Source organism: Scyliorhinus canicula, chromosome 13 (assembly GCF_902713615.1).
Source record: "Scyliorhinus canicula chromosome 13, sScyCan1.1, whole genome shotgun sequence".
Lineage (NCBI taxonomy): Eukaryota > Metazoa > Chordata > Chondrichthyes > Carcharhiniformes > Scyliorhinidae > Scyliorhinus > Scyliorhinus canicula.
This window is the reverse complement of record NC_052158.1, coordinates 7,347,216-7,370,566: the sequence shown is the minus strand read 5'-3', so window position 1 is coordinate 7,370,566 and position 23,351 is coordinate 7,347,216. Positions and strand designations below refer to the sequence as shown.

General features: G+C 48.4%; 1 protein-coding gene across 1 annotated transcript in view; it reads left to right on the top strand.

The window, feature by feature from the left end:
• LOC119976300 (proline-rich transmembrane protein 1-like) overlaps positions 1-23,141 on the top strand; it is a 32,793-nt gene extending 9,652 nt beyond the window's left edge. The window contains exons 2-4 of the mRNA XM_038816740.1: positions 11,456-11,751; positions 20,809-20,994; positions 22,836-23,141. Of these exons, the coding sequence (XP_038672668.1) occupies positions 11,456-11,751; positions 20,809-20,994; positions 22,836-23,012 (659 nt within the window). The 3' untranslated portion in view covers positions 23,013-23,141. The remainder of the gene's footprint in view (positions 1-11,455; positions 11,752-20,808; positions 20,995-22,835) is intronic.
• Positions 23,142-23,351: the final 210 nt, after the last annotated feature.

Sequence of the window (23,351 nt, the reverse complement as noted above, 5' to 3'; positions counted from 1 at the left end):
TGGATACTGGAAATCTGAAACAGAAACAGAATATCCTGGAAAAACACAGCAGGTGTTTCGAGTCCGTATGAAAATTGTTTCTTTGTGACATTTGGGTGCCATTAGCTATGATTTCAAACATGTCTTCATGAATACATTTCCTGTGCTTTGATTTTTTTTTGTGTAGCTCGACCTTGGTACTGATTAAGCAGTGAGAGCTCAGGGATGGAGAAGGGGACATTGCCCCACTTTCAGGAACCAGGTCAGTTTGGGATTAAAGTAAAGTCAGGTCGCCATAGTCCCAGATTTCTCCTGGGAGGGAGCGAGCTGACAGATTTAACCTGAGGGTCAACACACCTCAGGCAAGGGGCAAGGTTGAGAAGGTGGGGCCTTCATGAATAACCTCAACCAATGCTGGAATTGAACCTGCGCTGTTGGCCTCGCTCTGTATCATGAACCTGTTGTCCAGCCAACTGAGCGAAACCACCCCCCATTAACTACCAAATGAAGCCCACCTCCCCCACATTTCTCCCAAATCCCAGCTGTAAAAGTGGCACATTGGTTAGCACTGCTGCCTCAAGGACCCGGGTTCAATTCCGGCCTTGGGTGACTGTGTGGAGTTTGTACGTTCTCCCCGTGTCTGCGTGGGTTTCCTCCGGGTGCTCCGGTTTCCTCCCACAGTCCAAAGATGTGCAGGATAGTTGTATTGGCCATGCTAAATTGCCCCTTGGTGTCCAAAGTTTAGGTGGGGAGTGGGCTGGGTGGGGTGTTCTTTCAGGGGGTTTGTGTAGACTTGATGGGCCGAATGGCCTGCTGCACTGTAGGGATTCTATGATATTCTATGATCTATGCTGTTACGGCATTGAACATGACATTGAAATTTCCATGTCCGTTTGGTCTTAGTTATGGTGCAAGTGGATGGATATTCCTAACGGAAGGGATATTGGTTGGAGTTGGGTCAGACTGAAAGGAATCTGGCCAGCTTCCTTCTACACCAGAAACAGATTCTATAATGAGAGAATTAACACCGAGCTGAAATTAGATCTGAACAATGGACTCCTCACGAGGGTTGCTGAACTGCTAATGTAATTCCCTGGCTTTTGTCCACAAATCAAGATGCACACTAGGAGAAACGTTTTATTCCAATGATCTCTTCCTCTGCAATCCATTACAAAAGAACCTGCAGCACATGAACAGGCCCAACTGGTCCATGCTGCTGCTTGTGATTCACTTTAGCCTCCTCCCACCGTACTTCTTTTAACCATGTCAACGTATCCTAAGGAGGGATTAACGTGCCGGAACGTGAGTGCAGTGGAGGTTCATTCCTGGGTTGGCGGGGTTGTTTTACGTGGAGAGATTTTGGAGACTAGGTCTCAAAGAATGAGGGTGACCTCTTTGAAACTTAAAATTCTTTTACTGATCTGGATGTTTTCCTTGGCTGGTGAGTCTAAAAGCAGGCGACATAACCTCGCTAACCTGACCATTTAAGACAGGGATGAGGAGGAATTTCTTCACCTAAAGGGTTGTGAGTCTTTGGAATTCTCTACCCAAGAAGTCTGTGGAAGCTCAACTATTTGGGGCAGCAAGGTAGCATGGTGGCTAGCATAAATGCTTCACAGCTCCAGGGTCCCAGGTTCGATTCCCGGCTGGGTCACTGTCTGCATGGAGTCTGCACGTCCTCCCCCTGTGTGCGTGGGTTTCCTCCGGGTGCTCCGGTTTCCTCCCACAGTCCAAAGATGTGCGGGTTAGGTGGATTGGCCATGCTAAATTGCCCGTAGTGTCCTAATAAAAGTAAGGTTAAGGGGGGGGTTGTTGGGTTACGGGTATAGGGTGGATACGTGGGTTTGAGTATGGCTCGGCACAACATTGAGGGCCGAAGGGCCTGTACTGTTCTATGTTCTGTTCTATGTTCTATTGAACAAGATCAGAAAGGGAATGGATAGATTTCTGGAGACTAATGATATCAAGAGTATGGAGCTAACGCGGGAAAGTGGTGGACAGTCGGTCCTGATCGAATTGGATGGCGGAGCAGGCTCAATGGCTGAATGGGCCTACCCCAGTTCCTATGTTCTATGCCTCAAGTGGTTGTTGATCATCTTCTTGAATCTATCCACATTATTCATCTCAACTGCTCCATGTTGTGGCGAGTTTAACATTCTTTTGCTTGTTCTTCCTATCTTTCCATCTATTCTCTGTCCACTCTTCTACATTTGTACAAACTGCTACAGACAGGTCTCTGTGTGGCTATAAAAGTGTCAGCCACTCACAGCATAACCACTCACATCAATCTTGATCAAAGCATTAATGCACTTCAATATTGAGTTAGTATCTTCTGCATTATGTAACAAAGGCTTGAATTTAAATCCTGGGGCCGATTCTCCGAGCCCCGGGCCGGAGAATCGCAGCAACCGCGGCCCGACGCCGGAGTGCGATTCTCCGAGGTGCGGAGAATCGGCACCATTTGCGTCGGCGCGGCCGCAGGCTGCTGGAATCAGCAAGGCCGCCGATTCTCCGGCCCGGATGGGCCGAGCGGCCGCACGGATACGACAGAGTCCCGCTGGCACCGTTCACCCCTGGTTGCTGCCGACGGGAACTCTGTGCGAACGGTTGGGGGACGGCCTGGGGGGGGGGGGGGGGGGGGGGGGGCGGCCTATGATGGGGTCTGGCCCGCGTTCAGGGCCCACCGATCGGCGGGCCGGCCTCTTCCCCCTCCCCGGGCCTACTTTCCTGCGCGGCCAGCCCCTGAACACCGACGCCATGTTGAGTCGGCGCCAGCACGCTGAAGAAGCCCCCCGCGCATGTGCAGGTTGGCGCAGCCCAACTGCGCATGTGCGGGTTGGTACGGTGCCCACTTGGCGCCCGGAAGGGAGGCTGGAGCGGCGTGAACCGCTCCAGCGCTGTGCTGGCCCCTGTGGGGCAACGGCTTTCACAAACACTTGGGCTCCATTTGGGAGAATCGTCCCCCCCATGCCTTTAACATTGCAAAACATTCCTCATTTTCCAAAAGGGAATTGAATAAACACAAGGCGGGATTCTCCCAATCCCCCGTTGGTGTGTTTGATGGCAGACATGGTGCAAAATATGGCAGGAGGGCCCAGGATTAATGCCAGTGTGAAGTTACAGTGGGATCCTCCACAGGTACCCACCATGGAGAGTCAGAAAATCTGCCAGAGGCTGGCACAAACCTCATTTACATCCGGTTAATGCAATATAGATGAAGGCCTGATCATCCCGTGCTGGCTTCTCTGCAGCGCCGGCGGGCAAACACGGCAGCAGGCAATACGTTTGGAATAATGTGGCATGCAGGTGTCTGGACACATCTGAACAAGGCCTGGGGCTGCTTCCAGAGTTCAGGATGGGGATTGCTCACAACCCTGGATCCTGGGACATCACAGAAATGGGCCAGGGCAGCATCTGCAGGTGAACCTTCCAGATTAGGTGTTCTGGAGGCAATCCATCCTCCAGTCTCTCAATGCTCCAGGAGATCTTGGGCGGGATTCGGGGGGGGGGTCGGAGAATTGCCCGGGGCCGGCGTCAACCTGCCCCCGCCGTGTCCCGAATTCTCCGCGCCCCCCCGAGATTCGGCGGGGGCGGGAATTGCGTCGCGCCGGTCTTCGGGCTCCCTACGACGATTCTCCGGCCCGCGATGGGCCAAAGGGCCATAGGTGCATAATTCATGAGACACGGCATTTAGTTTACAAATTGGAGTATTGCGCCCTTGAAGTGTAACTTGTTGAAAGAGCCAGCAATGGACCAAATGACCTCCTTTTATGCCGTTATTATCCTACAAGAGAGATAGAAAGAATGAGGAAGCTGCCTCTCCTGAAACATTTCACTGCGTTGATGAATTGCTGTTGTTCTGGTGATGTCAACATGGCAACAGCATTTTAGCCTGGTTGCTGCAGTTTCCAGTATATCAGCCTGAGTGATCCACTGGAGATGTGTTAACTTCAATCCTGGGTATACCATAGTAACTCAATGGAGCTGTTTATTTAGATCTGAGATAGAAAGCACTTGCACTTATGTAGCATCTTTCACAACCGTTGAACCTTCCTTCACCCCACCGCCCCAAGTACTTAACATCCAAGGAGGTGTACATTAAGATGTGCTACCATAAGAGGGCAGATGAAGCTGCACTTTAATGCCTTCCATAAAGATAGGCACCTCAGGAATGCAGCACTACCTTAGTGCAGCACTGGGAAGGTATTACATTAATCGCAATCTGAAATAATAATAATGTTTTATTGTCACAAGTATGAAATTACTGTGAAAGGCCCCTCTGGGACCTGAATGGCTAATACACTTGTCACAAGGTGCACCTCTATCCCTAATTGAGAAATATCACACCTTCACCTCTCAATGGCTTCCTCAGCTTGTTGCTTCAAAATGATATTCAGCACGTGGTGATTGAAACATTGTGGAGTGGACGGAATTGTGCCGGCAATTATACCCGTCCAAAAGCCCAATTGGAAAAATATTGGGTTTATTCTCACGCAGCTAAGAAGAAATTAAAATGTAACACTCGTCGATCGAGGACGGGCTGTCCCTGCCCTCAGTCCATCCCAATGGGCATTGCAGCCATTGTTTGGAGTGAAGTTACTGTTGCAATGTGGAAAATGCAGCAGCCTATATCTGCGCAGCGTTCCCCCCCCCCGAACAGCAGTGAGGCAGCCTGGTTTATTTAGTGATGATGGTTAGTGAGGGATAAGCAAAGGCCAGGATGGCTGAGAGATGGTCTTTGCTCTCCCTTGAACAATGGGATCATTCACATGTGCCTGAGACGACAGATGAGGCTTTGTTTCAAAATCTCAATTCCATTCTACACAATTTAAAGTTGTGACAAATAGCAAGGATGGTAAAAGTGATTACAATGGGACACCAAAAAAAATCACTCTCGCTCGAGCGCGACGAGGCCGGAGAATTGCCCCCCACATCTAGCGTGCTGTGTACAGTATTGGTCACCTTATTTAAGGAAGGAAGTCAATTAGTTGGAAACAGTTCAGAGCAGGTTTACCAGACAAATACCTGGGATGGGTGGGTTGTCTTATGAGGAGAGGTTGGACAGGTTAGGTTTGCATCTACTGAAGTTTGGAAGAGCGAGAAGCGACTTGATTGAAACATACAAGATCCTGAGGGGTGCAGACAGGGGGGATGTGGAGGGGATGTTACCTCTTGAGAGAGAATCTAGAACCAAGGGGGTCACGGTTTAAAAATCAAGGGTTGCTCATTTAAAAGGGACATGAGGAGAATTTGTTTCTCTAGGAGTGTCGTGAGTCTTTGGAACACTTCCTGAAAAGGTGACGGAAGCAGTCATTGAATATTTTTCAGACAGGTGAATAGATTCTTGGTGAGCAAGGGGGTGATAGATTATCGGGGGCAGGCAGGATGTAGGTTATTATCAGATCAGCAATGATCTAATTAAATAGCAGAGCAGGAGCTCAAGGGGCTGAATGGCCTCCTCCTACTCCCTATTCGTATGTTCACCCCTCAGCCAACAGCACAAAAAACAGGTCATTTGATCATTACCTCATTGCTGTTCGTGCGTTGCTGTGTTCAAATTAACTGCATTTTGACTGCAATAATTTGTACTTATATAACACCAACATTCTAACGTCGCAAGGCACTTAATTGTTCTAGTTGGAATAATGACTACATTTCAAAAGTATTTAATAGACTCTAAAGTGCTGTGGCTGTCCTGTGACTGTGCACGGTGTTATGTAAATGCACGTTGAAAGGTTAAAGGTTATCATCGGTTGCTTCCAGTTTCAAAGTGACATCAAAATAAGCACTCTTAAATACAAATGAATACGCAAATGAACACACATCAAATCTGCTCACATAGCATAAGAGTGTAATATTGACAGTACACGAGCAAACAACTGGTTTGTGACTTCGTGTAAGGAACTTGATCTGGAGCCTCACTAATTATCCCATAAGTAGGCGGGAAAAGTCAATGACAGATTTTTACTGTTTTATTTTTGTTGCTGATAGGCTTCATTTAACACTGAATACAGGGCTGGAAACGGAGTTCATGCTGCATTCTATAATATGTATTAAAATTGGCAGCTCTGGTTTTCTCTCTTTCCTCACCCCGTGCCTTGATGACACTGCTTAATGCTGAAAACATGTCACGGCCAACCTTAAATGGTGAGCTCTTTGAGTTTGGTCCCTTGCAGTGATTGTCACAGTGTCGCGGCGAATGAGGTCATTCTTAGTTCATCCATCCAAGACCTAATACCGAACCTTTCAATAGCCTCAGGATCTCGAAAAGTGCAGCCACTTTCCTAGTTGGAAAATAAGAAGCAATCTGCACATGGTAAGCTCCCAAAAACAATGACACAAGAATGACTGGATAATCCTTTTTCTAAACGATGTTGATTGACTGATAAATATTGGCCAGGACACCAGGAATAACTCGCCTGCTCTTCTTTGATATAGCACCGTGGAGGGAAGACAGGACCTCGTTTTAAATCTCCTCGGCAGTCAGCCACATACTCTCAGTGTGGCACGGGGAGTGACGACCTAGATGTAAAGCAAACAGGGCTGGAATTCTCCGGCCGTTGGGATTTTTTGTTCCCACCAGCCGCGCGCCCTGCCCACGGATTTCCTGGCGGCATGGGACGGCTTCAATGGGAAATCCCATTGATAAGCGGCGGGAGTATCAAGTCCCGTAGACAGTGAGTGGAGCATCGCCGAGAAACACACAGCTGGGGGAAGTGGAGAATCCAGCCCCAGAGGTCCCGTTCCCTCTTTGAGCCACCTTCATGTTATCCAACAGGTTGTTAAAGAACCGTACGACTTTTAACCTCCACCATCAAAACAGAAAGTGCTGGAATTATTCTGCAGGCCTGGCAGCAACCTGTGAAGATAAGTTCTGAAAAATAGTCACACTCAACTTGAAATATTCTCACACAGCAGATTTCTGTTCCTCGGAGACATTAGTGAACTAGGTGTGTTTTAATGAAAATTTCATGGACACCATTGCTTTTTTTTAATTACGGGGCAATTTAGCATGGCCAATCCACCTACCCTGCACATCTTCGCAAAATGTGCAAACTCCACATGGACACTGACCCAGAGCTGGGATCGAACCGGGGCCCTCAGCGCTCTGAGGCAGTAGTGAGCCACTATGCCACCCTATGGCACCATTACTGAGGCTAGCTTTCAATGTTTGCTATATTTTTCTTTCTTAATTAAATTGTAATTCCACCAGCTGCCCAGAAAACTAGCCTCAATCGTCGGAACATTATTCCCGTGATATTACCACTGCACCATCCTCTTGCCGTCAACCAGAAACTGAACCAGCCAAGCCACATAAATAGTGTGACTACGAGAGCAGGTTAGAGGCTGGGAATCCAGCAGCAAGTACATCACTTTCTCACTTCCCAAAGCCTTTGTGCCATCTACAAGGCACAAGTGTTATGGAATACACTCCGCTCGCCTGGGTGAGTGCAGGTTTGACACCATCCAGGACAAAGTATTCTGCTTGACTGGCACCCCATCCGCCATCTCACTACTCCCTCCACTACCGATGCACAGTGCGTGTGACCCACTTTGCAGCGACTCACCAAGGCAGCATCCTTCAAACCTGCAACCTCCAGCATCTGGAAAGCCAAGGGATGTCGACGCATGGGAATATCGCCACCTGTAAATTCCTCTACAAGATACACCCACAAGCTGAACTTGGAACTCCATCACTGCTCCTTCATTGCTACTGAGACAGAGTCCTGAAACTCCCTTTCTAACGGCACCTGCACCAGGTAGACGGCAGGCGTTCAAGAAGGTGGCTCGCCACCACCTTCTCAAAGGGAACTAGGGATAGGTGACAAATGCTGCAACTGGCACATCCCACAAATGAATAAAAGGGCGATTAGACATTTGGAATTAATGGAATGAACGTGCACGTTGTTACGATGGAATGCTGATAATGCAGCATTAATGAATGCACATTTTGACATAAAATACCTTCTGCACAGTGAAGGGGAATAATAGGGCGTGAGCTGTGACGGAGATCACCCTTTGTGGGGTCAGAGGACTGAACTTGCCCCAGCTGTCACGTGGCTGCAGAGTGAGGCCTCCCTGTCTTTCTCGGAAGGTGATGCTGGTGTCTGCTGCTCGTGGAAACCTACCAGCAATGCGGAGAGGTGATAATTGATTGGAGGATGTTGTATCCAGAGAGGAGCAGTGGGAGATGGCTGGCTGAACCATAATCTAATTACTTCCCTGCTGGGTTCCAAATCACTCACAATATTCAGAGCACTAGTGAACTCCAAAACACTTAAAGGTCCCTTTTTAAAATTAAATTTACTTATATTGAATTAAATTGATTATTCCAAAATAAAACTGTATTTCCATACAGCAACCATCTTTTGTGTTTGTCCATCTGACAGGTGTGCGTCTGTCTATATAGAAAGATTGCTCGCATTTCTATAGCAGCTTTTAAGATCGTAGCACGTCACAAAGTGTTTTTCAGTGTTCAGTTAACGAAGCTCTCTTGAAGTGCAGAATTAGTTGTAGGGAACACAGCCTCATTTTGCTCACAGCGAGCCTGTCCAAACGAAAGTGTGATAACAACCAGGTGATCTGTTTTAGTAACATTGATTTCGGGAGCTGGTGGCCTACTGGTATTATCACTGGACTTGCAATCCAGAGACCCCGGGTAATGTTCTGGGTTCAAATCCCACCACAGCCAATGTGAATTCAATAAAAAATCTGGAATTTAAATGATGATCATTGTCGAAGAAAACCCATCTGGTGCACGAATATCCTTTCAGGAAGGAAGTCTGCCATCCTGGCCTGGCCTGGCCTACATGTGACACCAGACCCATGGCAATGCATTTCACACTTCAATGAAAGCCTCTCAGTTCAAGGGTAATTAGGGTTTGACAAGAAATGCTGGCCCATATCAATGAGGGAATTTTAAATAATATCAACCAGGACACCAAGGAAAACGAATGACAGAAAATGCTGGGAAAACTCAGCAGACCTGGCAGCGTGTGTGGAGAAACGGTAGCACAGTAGTTCGCACTGTTGCTTCACAGTGCCAGGGTCCCAGGTTCGATTCCCGGCTTGGGTCACTGTCTGTGCGGAGTCTGCACGTTCTCCCCGTGTCTGCGTGGGTTTCCTCCGGGAGCTCCGGTTTCCTCCCACAAGGACGTGATGTTAGATAAATTGGACGTTGTGAATTTTCCTTCAGTGTACCCGAACAGGTGCCGGAATGTGGCGACTAGGGACTTTTCACAGTAACTTCATTGATAATGTAAGTCTACTTGTGACAAGAATATAGATTATTATTAAAGATTATTATTACGTTTGATGTTTCGAGTCGGTATGGCCTTTCTTCTCGGCGTACAACTGCTCTCCTTTGAAATAGTTTGTAAAAGGAAATTTCTAGAAATGGCAGAAGGCCATTTGGCCTATTGTGCCCAAGCCACTGACAAGTAGCCTAATCCCACTTTGACTTGAAGGTTCCGGCACTTCAATTCTATATCCGCGTACTTTGTAAATAAAAGGTCTCTGCCTCTGTCATCATTTCAGGGAGTGAGTTCCAGATCTCCAGCCGCTGGGTGGAAATATCCCTTCCTCTTAACCTCCTATTTCCTGCCGTAAATCTATGACCGCTGGTTATGGACCATGGGAACTAGGGTCTTCCATCGAGATTCCTCATATTAAATCTCTCCTCTCCTAAAATTCTCCTCGTTAGGCAACATCCTCATAGATCTCCCTGGTCCCTCTCGAGCGCAGCCGTACCTTTCCTCCAGTCCAGAACTGCACACAGTCCACCGGGTCTGGTCTACCCAGTGTTTTAGCATCGCCTCCCTGCATTTATGAATTTTCCATGATTTTCCAGTCATCCCCCACTTCCCCAAACCCCTGTGTTGAGTTCTCCGGCGGGATGAATGGGCAACACAAAATGGTGTTGACATCGGCAGGACTGAAGATCCTGCCTTCGGTGTGGGGCAGAAAATTCCGTCCTTTGTCCGCGCTAAAAATGGCGTCCTGCATGCCAGGTCCTGATCACCTTATCAGGAAGTATCATGGAGTTTTGATATCCAGTTGCAGGGAAATAAGGATCCTCAGTTTAACAGAGGGCACCGAGGGATGTGCAAGCTTATCCCAGTGCTCGGCTGGGAGGAACACAGATCCTGGCTTGCCACTTTGACCCACCATCTTCTGCCTTAGAGGCAAATGTGCTCCTGACAGAGCCACGATTGGCACAGTGTGTATTCCAGTGATTATCTATTTATCCATCCTGATGTTACTGGTGATTTTCTCCTGTCTGCCTGCCAAGTTGGAGTAGTCAGGTACACACATACGGGCAGCTGAATGTGTGCGATTCCAGTTCAGCATCGGAAATTTGGCCGGGTATTTTCCACTGGGAGGATACTACTGGCAGTCCAACGGCATGTATGAACTTCAGTGCTGGTGCTACGCCAGGCCCATCTCAGTGACTGGCTGATTGCATCAAAACAGTATGTACTCAATCAGTCCACATTTGTAAAACCCACAACAAACCATCTACTGTTCGGTGTGATTCTGTGATTGGGCAACACTTGCTGAGCAATCCTGAGTGTGCTGATAGCTCCCCGAACAATCAAGTTATGATACCAAAAACCGAGAATGCAGCTGGTCTGTCAGCATCTGCAGGGAGAGAAAACATTTCGAGTCCGTTTGACTCTCCGTCAGAACCAATTTAAGAAAATCTGTTCTTAGAACAGTACAACACAGAACAGGCCCTTCGGTCCTCGATGTTGTGCCGAGCAATGATCACCCTACTCAAACTCACGTATCCACCCTATACCCGTAACCCAACAACTCCCCCTTAACCTTACTTTTTAGGACACTACGGGCAATTTAGCATGGCCAATCCACCTAACCCGCACATCTTTGGACTGTGGGAGGAAACCGGAGCACCCGGAGGAAACCCACGCACACACGGGGAGGACGTGCAGACTCCGCACAGACAGTGACCCAGCCGGGAACCGAACCTGGGACCCTGGAGCTGTGAAGCATTGATGCTAACCACTATGTTCCCGTGCTGTTGAGCTTGTAATGTGGCTCTTTTACACTTGCTAACGGGAAACACATTCATATGCAAGGACCCATTCTCTGCAAACAAAAGGAATACAATCAAGCCTCGAGCCTTTTTTAAATTTTCCAGACGTTTAAGGACTCTATATTTCCCAGTTAATTGAGGTGATGCCATTGAAGAAAGTAATCAGAATCACTTGTCAAACAATCAGCACTTTTTTTTCCGATAGTATAAATTGTTGTGATTGTTTGAAATTTGGTATTCTTGTGTTCGTCCTGATGAGTGAAAGATGAAAAACTTCAGCAACATCTGTCTTTTCAGCAAGATTCAAATTGCCATTGCCATTCAGCACACGGCTTCCTCTGTGTTAGTGGCATGAAGTATATTGCCTTTGATAATAATCCTGGTTGGTCATGAATATTTTCCCCTTTCTTTACATCTTAGGTTCATCGGATGGACCCACACAGCCCACCTCGCCTCCCCCCTACAATCAAGTGATCGAGACGCGTTCCAATGCTTTGCCAGTGGGGTATACGGTGCCACCACAGCTACCTACACTTCCCTTGGGCATGCGGGGCTACATTCAGGAGACGCAGTTCCATGGTAGAGCACCAGGATACACTGCCCTGCTGCCACATGGCTCCATGGGACCAGGAACCTACATCCCACCACCACCCCCAGGCTACGCCTTACAGCTTCAACCCTATACAACCCTCGTCCCATTCTATCCCATTGGGAACGTGAGTACTCTACAATCTGCCAATTATAATGCAGCCCTGCTGTGGTTATTTGCTTTAATTATGGATATCAGTCAAATTCATATTCATTAACATGGGAAATCAAAAAAACGTAGTATGGTTGATGTGAAGTGGCGATGAGGATGTGCAAACATAATTCAGGCCCCTTTATAAACTCCCAGCTTCCACAAACCATGAACCTTTGTGCGTGAGTCAGAAGGTTGGGTGTTCAAGTCCTACTCCCGGGATTTGAGCCCAGAATGAAAAAAAAATGAAAATCGCTTATTGTCACGAGCAGGCTTCAAATGAAGTTACTGTGAAAACCTCCTAGTCGCCACATTCCGGCGCCTGTTCGGGGAGGCTGTTACGGGAATCGAACCGTGCTGCTGGCCTGCCTTGGTCTGCTTTCAAAGCCAGCGATTTAGCCCTGTGCTAAACAGTCCCTGTTGCCCCCTGAATGCAGGTGGACACTCCTGGTGTAGTACGGAGGGAGGACTGCACTGTCAGAGGTGCTGGTTTTTTGGATGAAACTGAGGTCTCTTCTGGCCTCAGTTGAATGTAAAAGACCCCACAACGCCAATTGAAGATGGGCAGGGGGGTTCTCCCCTGTATCCGGGCCAATATTGATTGTCCGACCAGCAATGCTTCATTAAAAACCCTAATTATGTAGTTATTCCCCCATTGCTGCTGTGTGCCCGTCCCTGATGCGTGTAAATTGACTGCCACACTTCCTACGATACACCACTAATAGCTCCGGATGTGGCTTGGGGGGTCAAACTTTCTTTAATAATCTGCTCTGGATATTTTACCCAATCAGAGCTTCTCGGGAAGTGCACGTTGTTGCTGTGTTGAGAGGTCTCCCCGGGTTAAAGCAGGGCAACTTTATTCAGTGCGTTACCATTCCAGCTACTGTGTTAAAATGTGTCTGCTTTACTGGCATCAACATTTCATAAACCTGTCACTTTAGTACTTTGTTATTGGACAGTGGTGAATGGGATTGAGTAGGCGAAGAGTGCGTGCGTCAGTTCTGCACCTGGAAACCACTCTGCACCTTATTCTGATTGATAATTACCTATACACAATTGAAACGAGGGGTACATTCGGTATCTGTTTTCCAAATGTCATTGCTCAGGAGGTTAACTCTGAGTGGGAAACACTGAATTATTCATCAGTTATTTGCTTCTGATTGTTGGCAGCACTTCCGACTCTCCTGTGATTGTTTTCTCTCTTTCTCTTTCTCGCTCAGTTTGTGTACGTGTGTGTGCATGCGTCTCTCTGTCTCTCCCTTTATAAGTTCTCCAGGCAAGGCTCCCACTGCTCAATGGGTCAGGGGATGGGGTATTTCAACCCTTGACTATCTCTCATTTTGTGTGTGCATGTTGTGTGTAAGTGCCTGTGCACATCTCTCTCTCTCTCTCTAATCAGTGCTCCAGGTTACATAACAGGAATCTTGCTCTCTCACACATTGGGAGTAATTATCAACAATAACTTGTATGTAAGGAAGGCTGTAAATGTGTTGGAAGAATAGCATAGCATAGAACATACAGTGCAGAAAGAGGCCATTCAACCCATTGAGTCTGCACCGACCCACATAAGCCCGTAACCCAATAACCCCTCCTAACCTTTTTGTACACTAAGGGCAATTTAGCGCGGCCAATCCACCTAACCTGCACGTCTTTGGACTATGGGAGGAAACCGGAGCATCCGGAGAAAACGCCGCAGACACTGGGAGAACGTGCGGACTCAGCGCAGACAGTGACCCAGCGGGGAATCGAACCTGGGACCCTGGTGCTGTGAAACCACAGTGCCAGCCACTTGTGCTACCGTGCTGCCCTGTTACCGTGTTGAAGAAGTTCAAAGAAGGTTTACCAGACTAATACCTGGAATGGATGGGTTGACTTATGAGGAAAGGTTGGACAAGCCAGGTGTGTATCCACTGGAGTTTAGAAGAGGCGACTTAATTGAAACATGAAAGGTCCTGTTGAGTGTTTGACAGAGTGGATGTGGAGAGGATGTTTCCTCTTGTGGGAGAATCTAGTATATTTAATAATAAGGGGTCATTCATTTGAGACAGAGATGAGGAGAAATTTCTTCTCTCAGAGGGCCTGAGTCTCTCGAACTCTCTTCCTCAAAAGGCAGTGGGAACAGAGGCAGAAGTGGATAGATTCTTGGGGTGCAATCTACTGGCCGCGTTGTCCCCGAACGGTGGTATGGCCGGTAGATGCCGGGAGATCCTCTATCCGGCTTGCCAAGCCTTGTGAAATCCAATGATCTAATAAGCTAATCACTATCTGGCCCATCTGCATATTAGAGCAAGACAGCTAGTCTCACTCCACTATGTGCTCGCCTGATCTACCAAGTCCAGGGATCTTCACCTGGGAGACCTCAAGCGAGTGCCGTTCAGTGTTAGTCCCCACAAACAGAGACCAAATGGAACCCTTGGGGGGGGGGGGGGGGGGGGGGGGGGGGGGTCTCCCAGGGGAATCAGAGGCACCCAGGTCGTTGCCATCTGACCAGGAGTAGGCCATCTGGCCCCTTGAGCCTGCTCCGCCATTCAATTATATCATGGCTGATCTTTGTGGACTCAGCTCCACTTTCCGGCCCGAACACCATAACCCTTAATCCCTTTATTCTTCAAAAAACTATCTATCTTTACCTTAAAAACATGTAATGAAGGAGCCTCAACTGCTTCACTGGGCAAGGAATTCCATAGATTCACAACCCTTTGGGTGAAGAAGTTCCTCCTAAACTCAATCCTAAATCTATTTCCCCTTATTTTGAGGCTATGTCCCCGAGTTCTGCTTTCACCCGCCAGTGGAAACAACCTGCCCGCATCTATCCTATCTATTCCCTTCATAATTTTAACTGTTTCTATAAGATCCCCCCTCATCCTTCTAAATTCCAACGAGTACAGTCCCAGTCTACTCAACCTCTCCTCATAATCCAACCCCTTCAGATCAGGGATTAACCTAGTGAATCTCCTCTGCACACCCTCCAGTGCCAGTACGTCCTTTCTCAAGTAAGGAGACCAAAACTGAACAGAATACTCCAGGTGTGGCCGCACTAACACATTATACAATTGCAACATAACCTCCCTAGTCTTAAACTCCATCCCTCTAGCAATGAAGGACAAAATTCCATTTGCCTTCTTAATCACCTGTTGCACTTGTAAACCAACCTTCTGTGACTCTTGCACTAGCACACCCAAGTCTCTCTGAACAGCGGCATGCTTTAATATTTTATCGTTTAAATAATAATCCCGTTTGCTGTTATTCCTATCAAAATGGATAACCTCACATTTGTCAACATTGTATTCCATCTGCCAGACCCTAGCCCATTCACTTAACCTATCCAAATCCCTCTGCAGACTTCCAATATCCTCTGCACTTTTCGCTTTACCACTCATCTTAGTGTCATCCGCAAACTTGGACACATTGCCCTTGGTCCCCAACTCCAAATCATCTCTGTAAATTGTGAACAATTGTGGGCCCAACACGGATCCCTGAGGGACACCACTAGCTACTGATTGCCAACCAGAGAAACACCCATTAATCCCCACTCTTTGCTTTCTATTAATTAACCAATCCTCTATCCATGCTACTACTTTACCTTGAATGCCATGCATCTTTGGGTCTTTTGGTCACAGGATGACACCGTGGCAGTGCCACCCTGACTGGCACCTGGGTGCCTGTCTGACACTGTCCAAGTGACACTGGCAGGGGCACTGCCAGGGTGCTAGGCTGGCATTTCTGCCATGGTGGGGATCCTGCCTGTGGGTGCCCTGCCCGTGCCTGGGGGAGGGTGGGTGAGGACCCCCCCTTATAGGTGAGTTAGGGGTGGGGGGGGGGTGTTGGCCATCAATGGGTTCCCCCCATTAAAAATGGCATCCCGATCTCTTCCTGCACTGAATGGAGCTCCTCAGTGTAGGAAACGGGACAAGTTACAGCTTCAGCAGGGCATTCCCCGCCGAGACCCCAAATTGCAGCAAGGTCCCGACAGATAACATAGTGTTTCTCAGGGCTGAGAGCCGGGAAACACCCACCCAGCTAAACGCGCTCGTCATGGGACTCAGTTGCAATTTAGTTAGATCATGCCCTTGGGAAGCAAGGGGGTGAGGAGGACATAAAGGGGCGGGTTTTTCCCTCCACCAAGATCATTGTTTATGCATAAGTGAAACAAGGGGTTCATTCATCCTGCCAAAGGTGACCCCCACATGGCAGGGCAGTGAGCTACGGAAATTGGTGTAGACATTGGCAGGACCTGAAAATCTCACTGCCGGTCAACTTGGGCAGCACGGTAGCTTCACAGGGTCCCAGGTTCAATTCCCCGCTGGTCTGTGCGGAGTCTGCACGTTCTCCTCGTGTCTGCGTGGGTTTCCTCCGGGTGCTCCGGTTTCCTCCCACACTCCAAAGATGTGCAGGTCAGGTGGATTGGTTAAATTGCCCCTCAGTATCCAAAAGGTTAGGTAGGGTTACGGGGATTGGGTGGAGGCATGGGCTTGGATAGGGTGCTCTTTCCAAGGGCCGGTGCAGACTCAATTGGCCGAATGGCCTCCTTCTGTACTGTATGTTCTAATGGGGAGCTGCCTCCGCTGCTGGAAAACATGGCATGTGGTTAAGTAGAAATTTTGGACTTCCAGTCGTCTGGCAAATTGAATTGGAGGAAGCAGCAAGTGGCTTTTCCTATTAGCTCACTGGGCTAAACCGCTGGCTTTTAAAGCAGAACAAGGCAGGCCAACAGCACGGTTCAATTCCCGTACCAGCCTCCCCAAACAGGCACCAGAATATGGCGACTAGGGGCTTTTTACAGTCACTTAATTGAAGCCTACTCGTGACAATAAGCGATTTTCATTCCACTTCATTTCATTTTATTTCAGGGGTCAATGAGCTACAGAGATTTTCCATGAATGGTATCAAAATGCATAACAATATATCACATGGGAGCAGAAGTTGTCTCTTTGAGCCTGCTGCCCCATTTGATAAGATCAAGACTAATCTGTGTGCGTTTTGAGTTCTGCTATTTCATCTATCCCCGGTAACCTTTGATCCCTTGCCTAACACAAATCTATCTACCTCTACCTTGAAAATATTCGGTAACCATGTCCTCCACCATCTTCACAAGGCCGAGAGTTCCAAAGTGACCTCTGGGAGAAGAAAATTCTCCTCACACCTGTCCTAAAAGGGTTACCCCTAATTTTAAAACAGTGCCCCCTAGTTTTGACTCACCCACAAGTGAAAATATCCTTTCTTGTTGAGATTTGCTCAGGATCTTCTCTACTTCACTCAAGTCACGCCTCACTCTTCTAAACTCGAGAAACATACCCAGTCTCTCCTCATAAGATAACACGCTCATTCCATGTGTCAATCTGGTAAACTCCCTCTGAACCACCTCCAACATATTTACACCCTCCCTTAAATAAGGAGACCAACACTGCACACAATATTTGAGATGCAGCCTCACCAATACCTGTACAGCTGAAGCACAACGTCCTTACTTTTATGTTTCAAGTGCAGGAGCAGGGGCATCTTGCTCCAATTATACAGGGCCTTGATGGGGCCACGCCTGGAATATTGTGAGCCGTTTTGGTCTCCTTATCTGAGGAAGGATGTTCCTGCTCTCGAGGGAGTGCAGAGAAGGTTTACCAGACTGACTCCTGGGATGGTGGGACTGACGTATGAGGAGAGATTGAGCGGGTTGGCATTATATTCGCTGAGTTCAGAAGAATGAGGAGGGGGGGGGGTTGGTGGATCTGATGGAAAGGTACAAAATTCCAACAGCAGCTGACAGAGTAGATGCAGGAAGGATGTTACCGATGGTGGGAGTGTCCTGAACCACGGATCACAGTCTGAGGATACGGGGTAGACCATTTAAGACTGAGATGAGCAGGAATTTCTTCACCCTGGGAGAGGTGAGCCTGTGGAATTTGCTACCACTGAAAGTAGTTGAGGCCAAAACAGTTTTCAAGAAGGAAGTAGTTATAGCTCTTGGGGCTAAAGGGATCAAAAGTGGCCGGGGGGCGGGGCGGGGCGGGGGGGGGGGGGGGGGGGGGGGATTAGGCTATTGAGTTGGATAATCAGCCATGATCATAATAAATGGCGGAGCAGGTTCGAAGGGCCGAATGGCCTCCTCCTGGTTTCTATGTTCAATTCCTCTCATAATAAAGGATAGCATTCGATTAGCCTTCTCAATTACTTGCTGTGGGCTACTCGAAACAAATCTCGGGGTGGGGGATTTTAGTATCCTGTAATTTTAATAGACAATGCAAAATGGCTGGCCTCCAACACCCAGCACGATATAACCTGAAGCCATGTGGTACAACAGTGGCGCTGGATTAACAACCCAGATGTTGCAGGTTCAAATCCCGCATTGGCAAGCTATGAAAGTGAATTGAATAAATCATTAACAACAGCCAGATTGTCAGGACCAAACTAACTGTGTCAATAGTTTCCCTCAGGAGTGGGAAAACTGACAACTCTGTTTAGTCTTTCCTGCATAGCACTCCAGTCTACAACTGCCTTGTTGGTTCCCAAAGCCCTCTGAACTGACCGAGCAAGCTGAGGGGCTGTTCGACAGCTGCTGCACAACACAAGGGCTGCAGCTGTTCGTGACTAAAGACCGCCACCTCTTCTAATGGAGACACCGTTTTAACAAATGGGAAAACCTTGTCTGAAACTCCCTTGCCCTCCCACATTGAGAGGCCGTGGGTGTACGGGGAAAGGTGTCTGGGGGGGGGGGGGGGGGGGGAGAGCCTGATTTGATTTGCTGCGCGTTTTGTCTGAGCAAGCAGCTGGCAGGTTGCGTCTGTCTCTCATCCGGCACCACATGCCAGTGACTGCTACTGATTTCCCAGCCATTTCTGGCAAGTGAAAGCTGCCAGGAATGTACCTGGGCACCACAGCCAGGGCAGAGAGTACGCTCGAGGCTTTGATTGCCTTGGGTTGACATCTTGGCAGGCTTTTGTCATCGCCCGAAGAGATTTCTCTGATCATGGAAGCCCACAGACTGAGATCATTCCAGCGGGGGGGGGGGGGGGGGGGGGGGTGAAGGGGAGGACAGGTACTGAGGCCTATGCCTTTTACTCGAGAAGAAAGCCAGATGCCGGAGGGCTTTTCGAAGGACAGTCCGGAAATGGGGTAGGAGGTGCGATGAGAGCTGTAAACAGGTGTGCAGTGTCTTAGCGAAGGAGTTTGATTCACAATCAAATTTTGACAAAGGTTCAACTCAATTGGTTAAGGTTTTTGTTAAGGATGGTTTCTGTCATCTATTGGGTGCTGGGATTGTGGACGTTAAGTTTGTTTTGCTCTTCCAAGTTGCCTCAACTTTGTCTTGTAATTTAGTTTTGTGCTTTAGTTTGTTAAACCTGGCCCTCGGTATTGCTATGACAGAACATGTTTTCATTTATCGCACCCTGTCAGTTGCACTAATAGGTTAGTTGAATTGACATGTAATGTTGCCACCAGCCCCTCTGCCAAGGGGGCAACTTTTTAAGAAATAAATTCAGAGTATCCAATTATTTTTTTTCAAATTGAGGGGTAATTTAGCGTGGCCAATCCACCTACCCTGCACATCTTTTGGGTTGTAGGGGTGAGACCCACACAGACATGAGGAGAATGTGCAAACCCCCCACAGACAGTAGCCCAGGTCAGGATTGAACCTGGGGACCGTGGTGCCGTGAGGCAGCAGTGCTACCCACTGCACCACCGTGCCGCCCACACCAAGGGGGCAACTTTGCAATCAAGGTAGTCGTGTCGCCAGGCAGCTCAGAATTTTAAACCTCCCCCCTCCAGGATGTAGGTTGAGGGGGAGGGAGGGTCACATTGCAAAGCAAGCTCCTGGTGAATCTCCAGCTCGCTTCACACCGCACTGTGACTGTATTCCCATTGAACCTATAAAATCGGAAAGTGGGTCTCTAAAGACTTCCCTCCGTTTGGATCGGACTGTCATGGCTAATCACCAAAACCCAAAGAGTAAACCCAGGGCCAACTACAGCAAAAACTATCAACAAGGAAGAGAATTTGGCGGCATGGTGGTACAATGGTTAGCACTGCTGCCTCACAGCACCAGGGACACGGGTTCGATTCTGGCCTTGGGTGACTGTGGACATGAGTGAACCAGATGGGGTTTTTATGACAATTGACAATGGTTTCAGGTTTTTAAAATTTGAATTCAAGTGTCACCATCTGCAATGGTGATATCTGAACTCCGGACCCCAGAGCTTCCCCAGGCCTCTGGATTACCAGTCCAGTCACAATACCACCAACCCCCCCCCCCTTTCAATTTCACCCAACGGACGGGTTTGCCTGCACCCACTAGCTTTACCCTCTCGCTGGTTTTATGCCAAACTGAGATACCACGAGCTCCGTATTGTCATATCAGATCCATCTGTTTTCAGCAGATGTATGTGACTCCCTGACATCATCCAACTGCAATGTTATTAAATCTACAGGTGAGGTAAAGTTGCCATAGTCCCAGATGGCCATAGGCTGCTTTCTCCTTTATGAATGAAATGAAATGAAAATCACTTATTGTCACGAGTAGGCTTCAATGAAGTTACTGTGAAAAGCCCCTGGTCACCACATTCCGGCGCCTGTCCGGGGAGGCTGGTACGGGAATCAAACCATGCTGCTGGCCTGCTTAGTCTGCTTTAAAAGCCAGCGATTTAGCCCAGTGAGCTAAACCAGCCCAGGTTATTTGGGGGGGGGGGGGGGGGGAGGGGAGAGAGCTGACTGCTGCCGATTTAACCTGAGGATCACCGCATTTCAGGTGAGAGGCAAAATTGAGAAATTCATGAATAACAGGGTGCTGGTTTAGCTCAGTGGGCTAGACAGCTGGTTCGTGATGTGGAGCGAGGCTAGCAGCGTGGCTTCGATTCCCGTACCAGCTGAGGTTATTAATGAAGGCCTCCACTTTCTCAACCTTGCCCCTCGCCTGAGGTGTGGTGATTCTTGGGTTAAATCACCACCAGTCAGCTCTCCCCCTCAGAAGGGAAAAGCAGCCAATGGTCATCTGGGACGATGGCGACTTTACCTATTTACTTTACCCTCTCTTATTTCATTCCAGAACCCTCCGCCCTACCTGCCCGGATACACTGCGATTTCTCCAGGTGTTCAGCAGACTCAGATCCCTTCAGGTTTCCGAATCCTGGAACCACAAAGGCCGCCTCATGACTATCTACCTATCGCAGTGCTGACTACGGTTTGCTGCTTCTGGCCAACAGGGATTATCGCCATTATTAAAGCCCTGGAGGTAAAAAGGTCACATTCAGTTAACTCACTCCGATTAAACCATCCATGGCAAAGACAGGCCTGTTAATTGGCCTTACTCCAGCTCCCTGAGATATATCCAATTGACGGATTCAGTGATTTACATTGAATGGATTTTCCATGTTCTGGTTGCGCGCTGGTGAAAACTAACCTCGTAACATTAAGACCCAATGTCAATCCAACATTAAAATTACAGAAGATTACATGGCATGTGCAACACAGTAAACAGGCCATTCAAGCCATCCAGCCCATTCCAGTGTTTATGCTCCACTTGAATCGCCTTTAATTTCCCACATCTAAATCTATGAGCTTAATCCTCTATTCCTTTCTCCCTGAAAACTTTGTTGAGTTTTCCCGTAAATGTGCCCTTTCCAAACTGAATGATTTCATTTCTCTTCAAAGACTGTTCCGCTTTCAGTATTTTGTATGTGTATCTGTGTCGCTTCTCAGATGTATGTCTGTCTGTGCCTCTGTACAAGGCAGCCGCTTTGAGCAACAAGTTAACACAGTTTGTTCCAATAGTAGACAATGGAATATCATCTCGGGCATTAAGGCTCGCTTATTTAACATTCAAAGCTGGACGAACAGAAATTTCCTCCGGTTCCCGAGCTACCAACTCCATCCCTCTCTCTCTGTCAATTGTTTGAGATTGAACAGGCTGTCCACAGCCTTGCGGTCTGAGATGACCCAAAGTAACCTCCTGACCATTGATCCGCATTGTCAATAAGACTATTTATTTCCACCTTCATAACATCGTCTGGCTTCATTCCTGTCTCTCAGCTCATTCTTTGCTGAAACCCTTATTTACCTATTGGTGATTATTCCCATGCACTCCCGGCTGCTCTCCCACATTCTACCCTTCGTACACTTGAGGTCAACCAAAGCTCTGCTGCCTGTGTCTTAACTTGCAGCAGGTCCAGTGCCTGCTCACCCACAATGACACCTTTTTATATTCCATCCTTTTCTGATCCCTCCAGGGCCTCTCCCCTCTCTATCTTTGTAAATCTCCTTCAGTGTCACCAGCCTCTGAGGAGCCTGGCCTCTGGGAACATCCTTGATTTTAATCACTTCACCACTGGTGGGCATCTCCTCAGCTCCTAAGTATTCCCTTCCTAAACCTCTCAGCTGCAACCATCACCTTTTCCTCCTTTAACATGCTCCTTTACATCTACATCTTTGGCCAAGCTTTTGGCTATCAAGATCACCTGATGTGGCACTCCTTGGTACGTTTTGTGACATTAAAGGTGCTATATAAATATAAGTTGTTGTTGTTCACCGCAGTCAGCATTTTGAAGCCCACATCTCTGTGTTTCTGAAATGAAATGAAAATCGCTTATTGTCACAAGTAGGCTTCAAATGAAGTTACTGTGAAAAGCCCCTCGTCGCCACTTCTGGCACCGGTTTGGGGAGGCTTTGAACCGTGCTGCTGGCCTGCCTTGGTCTGCTTTAAAAGCCAGCTCTTTAGCCCTGTGCTAAACCAGCCCCAGTGCTTTTCTTGGCACGTTGGGGCTTTGACCCCATTTGTGTGATTTCCGTCAACTTTAATGAGGCTCGGTAGACGACAGGGTGACCCAGCCTCCATTGGCTGGTCACCCAGTAACGACCATGAGTAGAAACTCGTGCCCCTTCTAAACCAAAAGGGATGAGTTTAGATTTGTCAGATATAATCGCAGCTCGGCACAGAGGTGCGGTCCTTGAATGCAAAGTTACACCAGAAGTCATGCCCAGTCTTTCAAGTGGATGGACAGCATGCCATGGTGAGACTGTGGTCACGGATGGGCTCTAAATCTACCTTACTCTTCTTTCCCCCCCCCCCCCCTGCAGACACGAGCAGCAGTGACAAGGGGAGACCAGCTATCAGCGGAGATCGCCTCCCGCCAGGCTCGCAACTATTCCTTCATCAGCCTGGCCGTGGGGATTGCGGCCATGGTGCTCTGCGCCATCCTGGTGATCGTCGTGGTGATTGAGGCTAAGCACCGCGACGCTGAATGGGACCCATAGGCTTAGAGCGGGCAAGACAGACAATTACGGCAATATGGTTGCCAACACTCCGGGAGTGCTGAGGAGGAGCCTCCAGGAATTAAATATGGATCTCGTGGGCATTGTGACGAGGATCAAAGGAACATTGGGGGCGGGGGGTGGGGGGGGCGGGAGTGGGAGTTGGGGGGCGGGGGGGGGGGAGTGGGAGTTGAGGGGTGGGGGGGCGGGAGTGGGAGTTGGGGGGTGTGGGGGGGGGGTTGGGGTGGGGGTGGCGGGTGCGGTTAGCAAAAACAAAATGGTTTCTCTTTTTAAGAACACACTCATTTAATAGTCCAAAAGCATTGGTGATGTTGGAGCAGG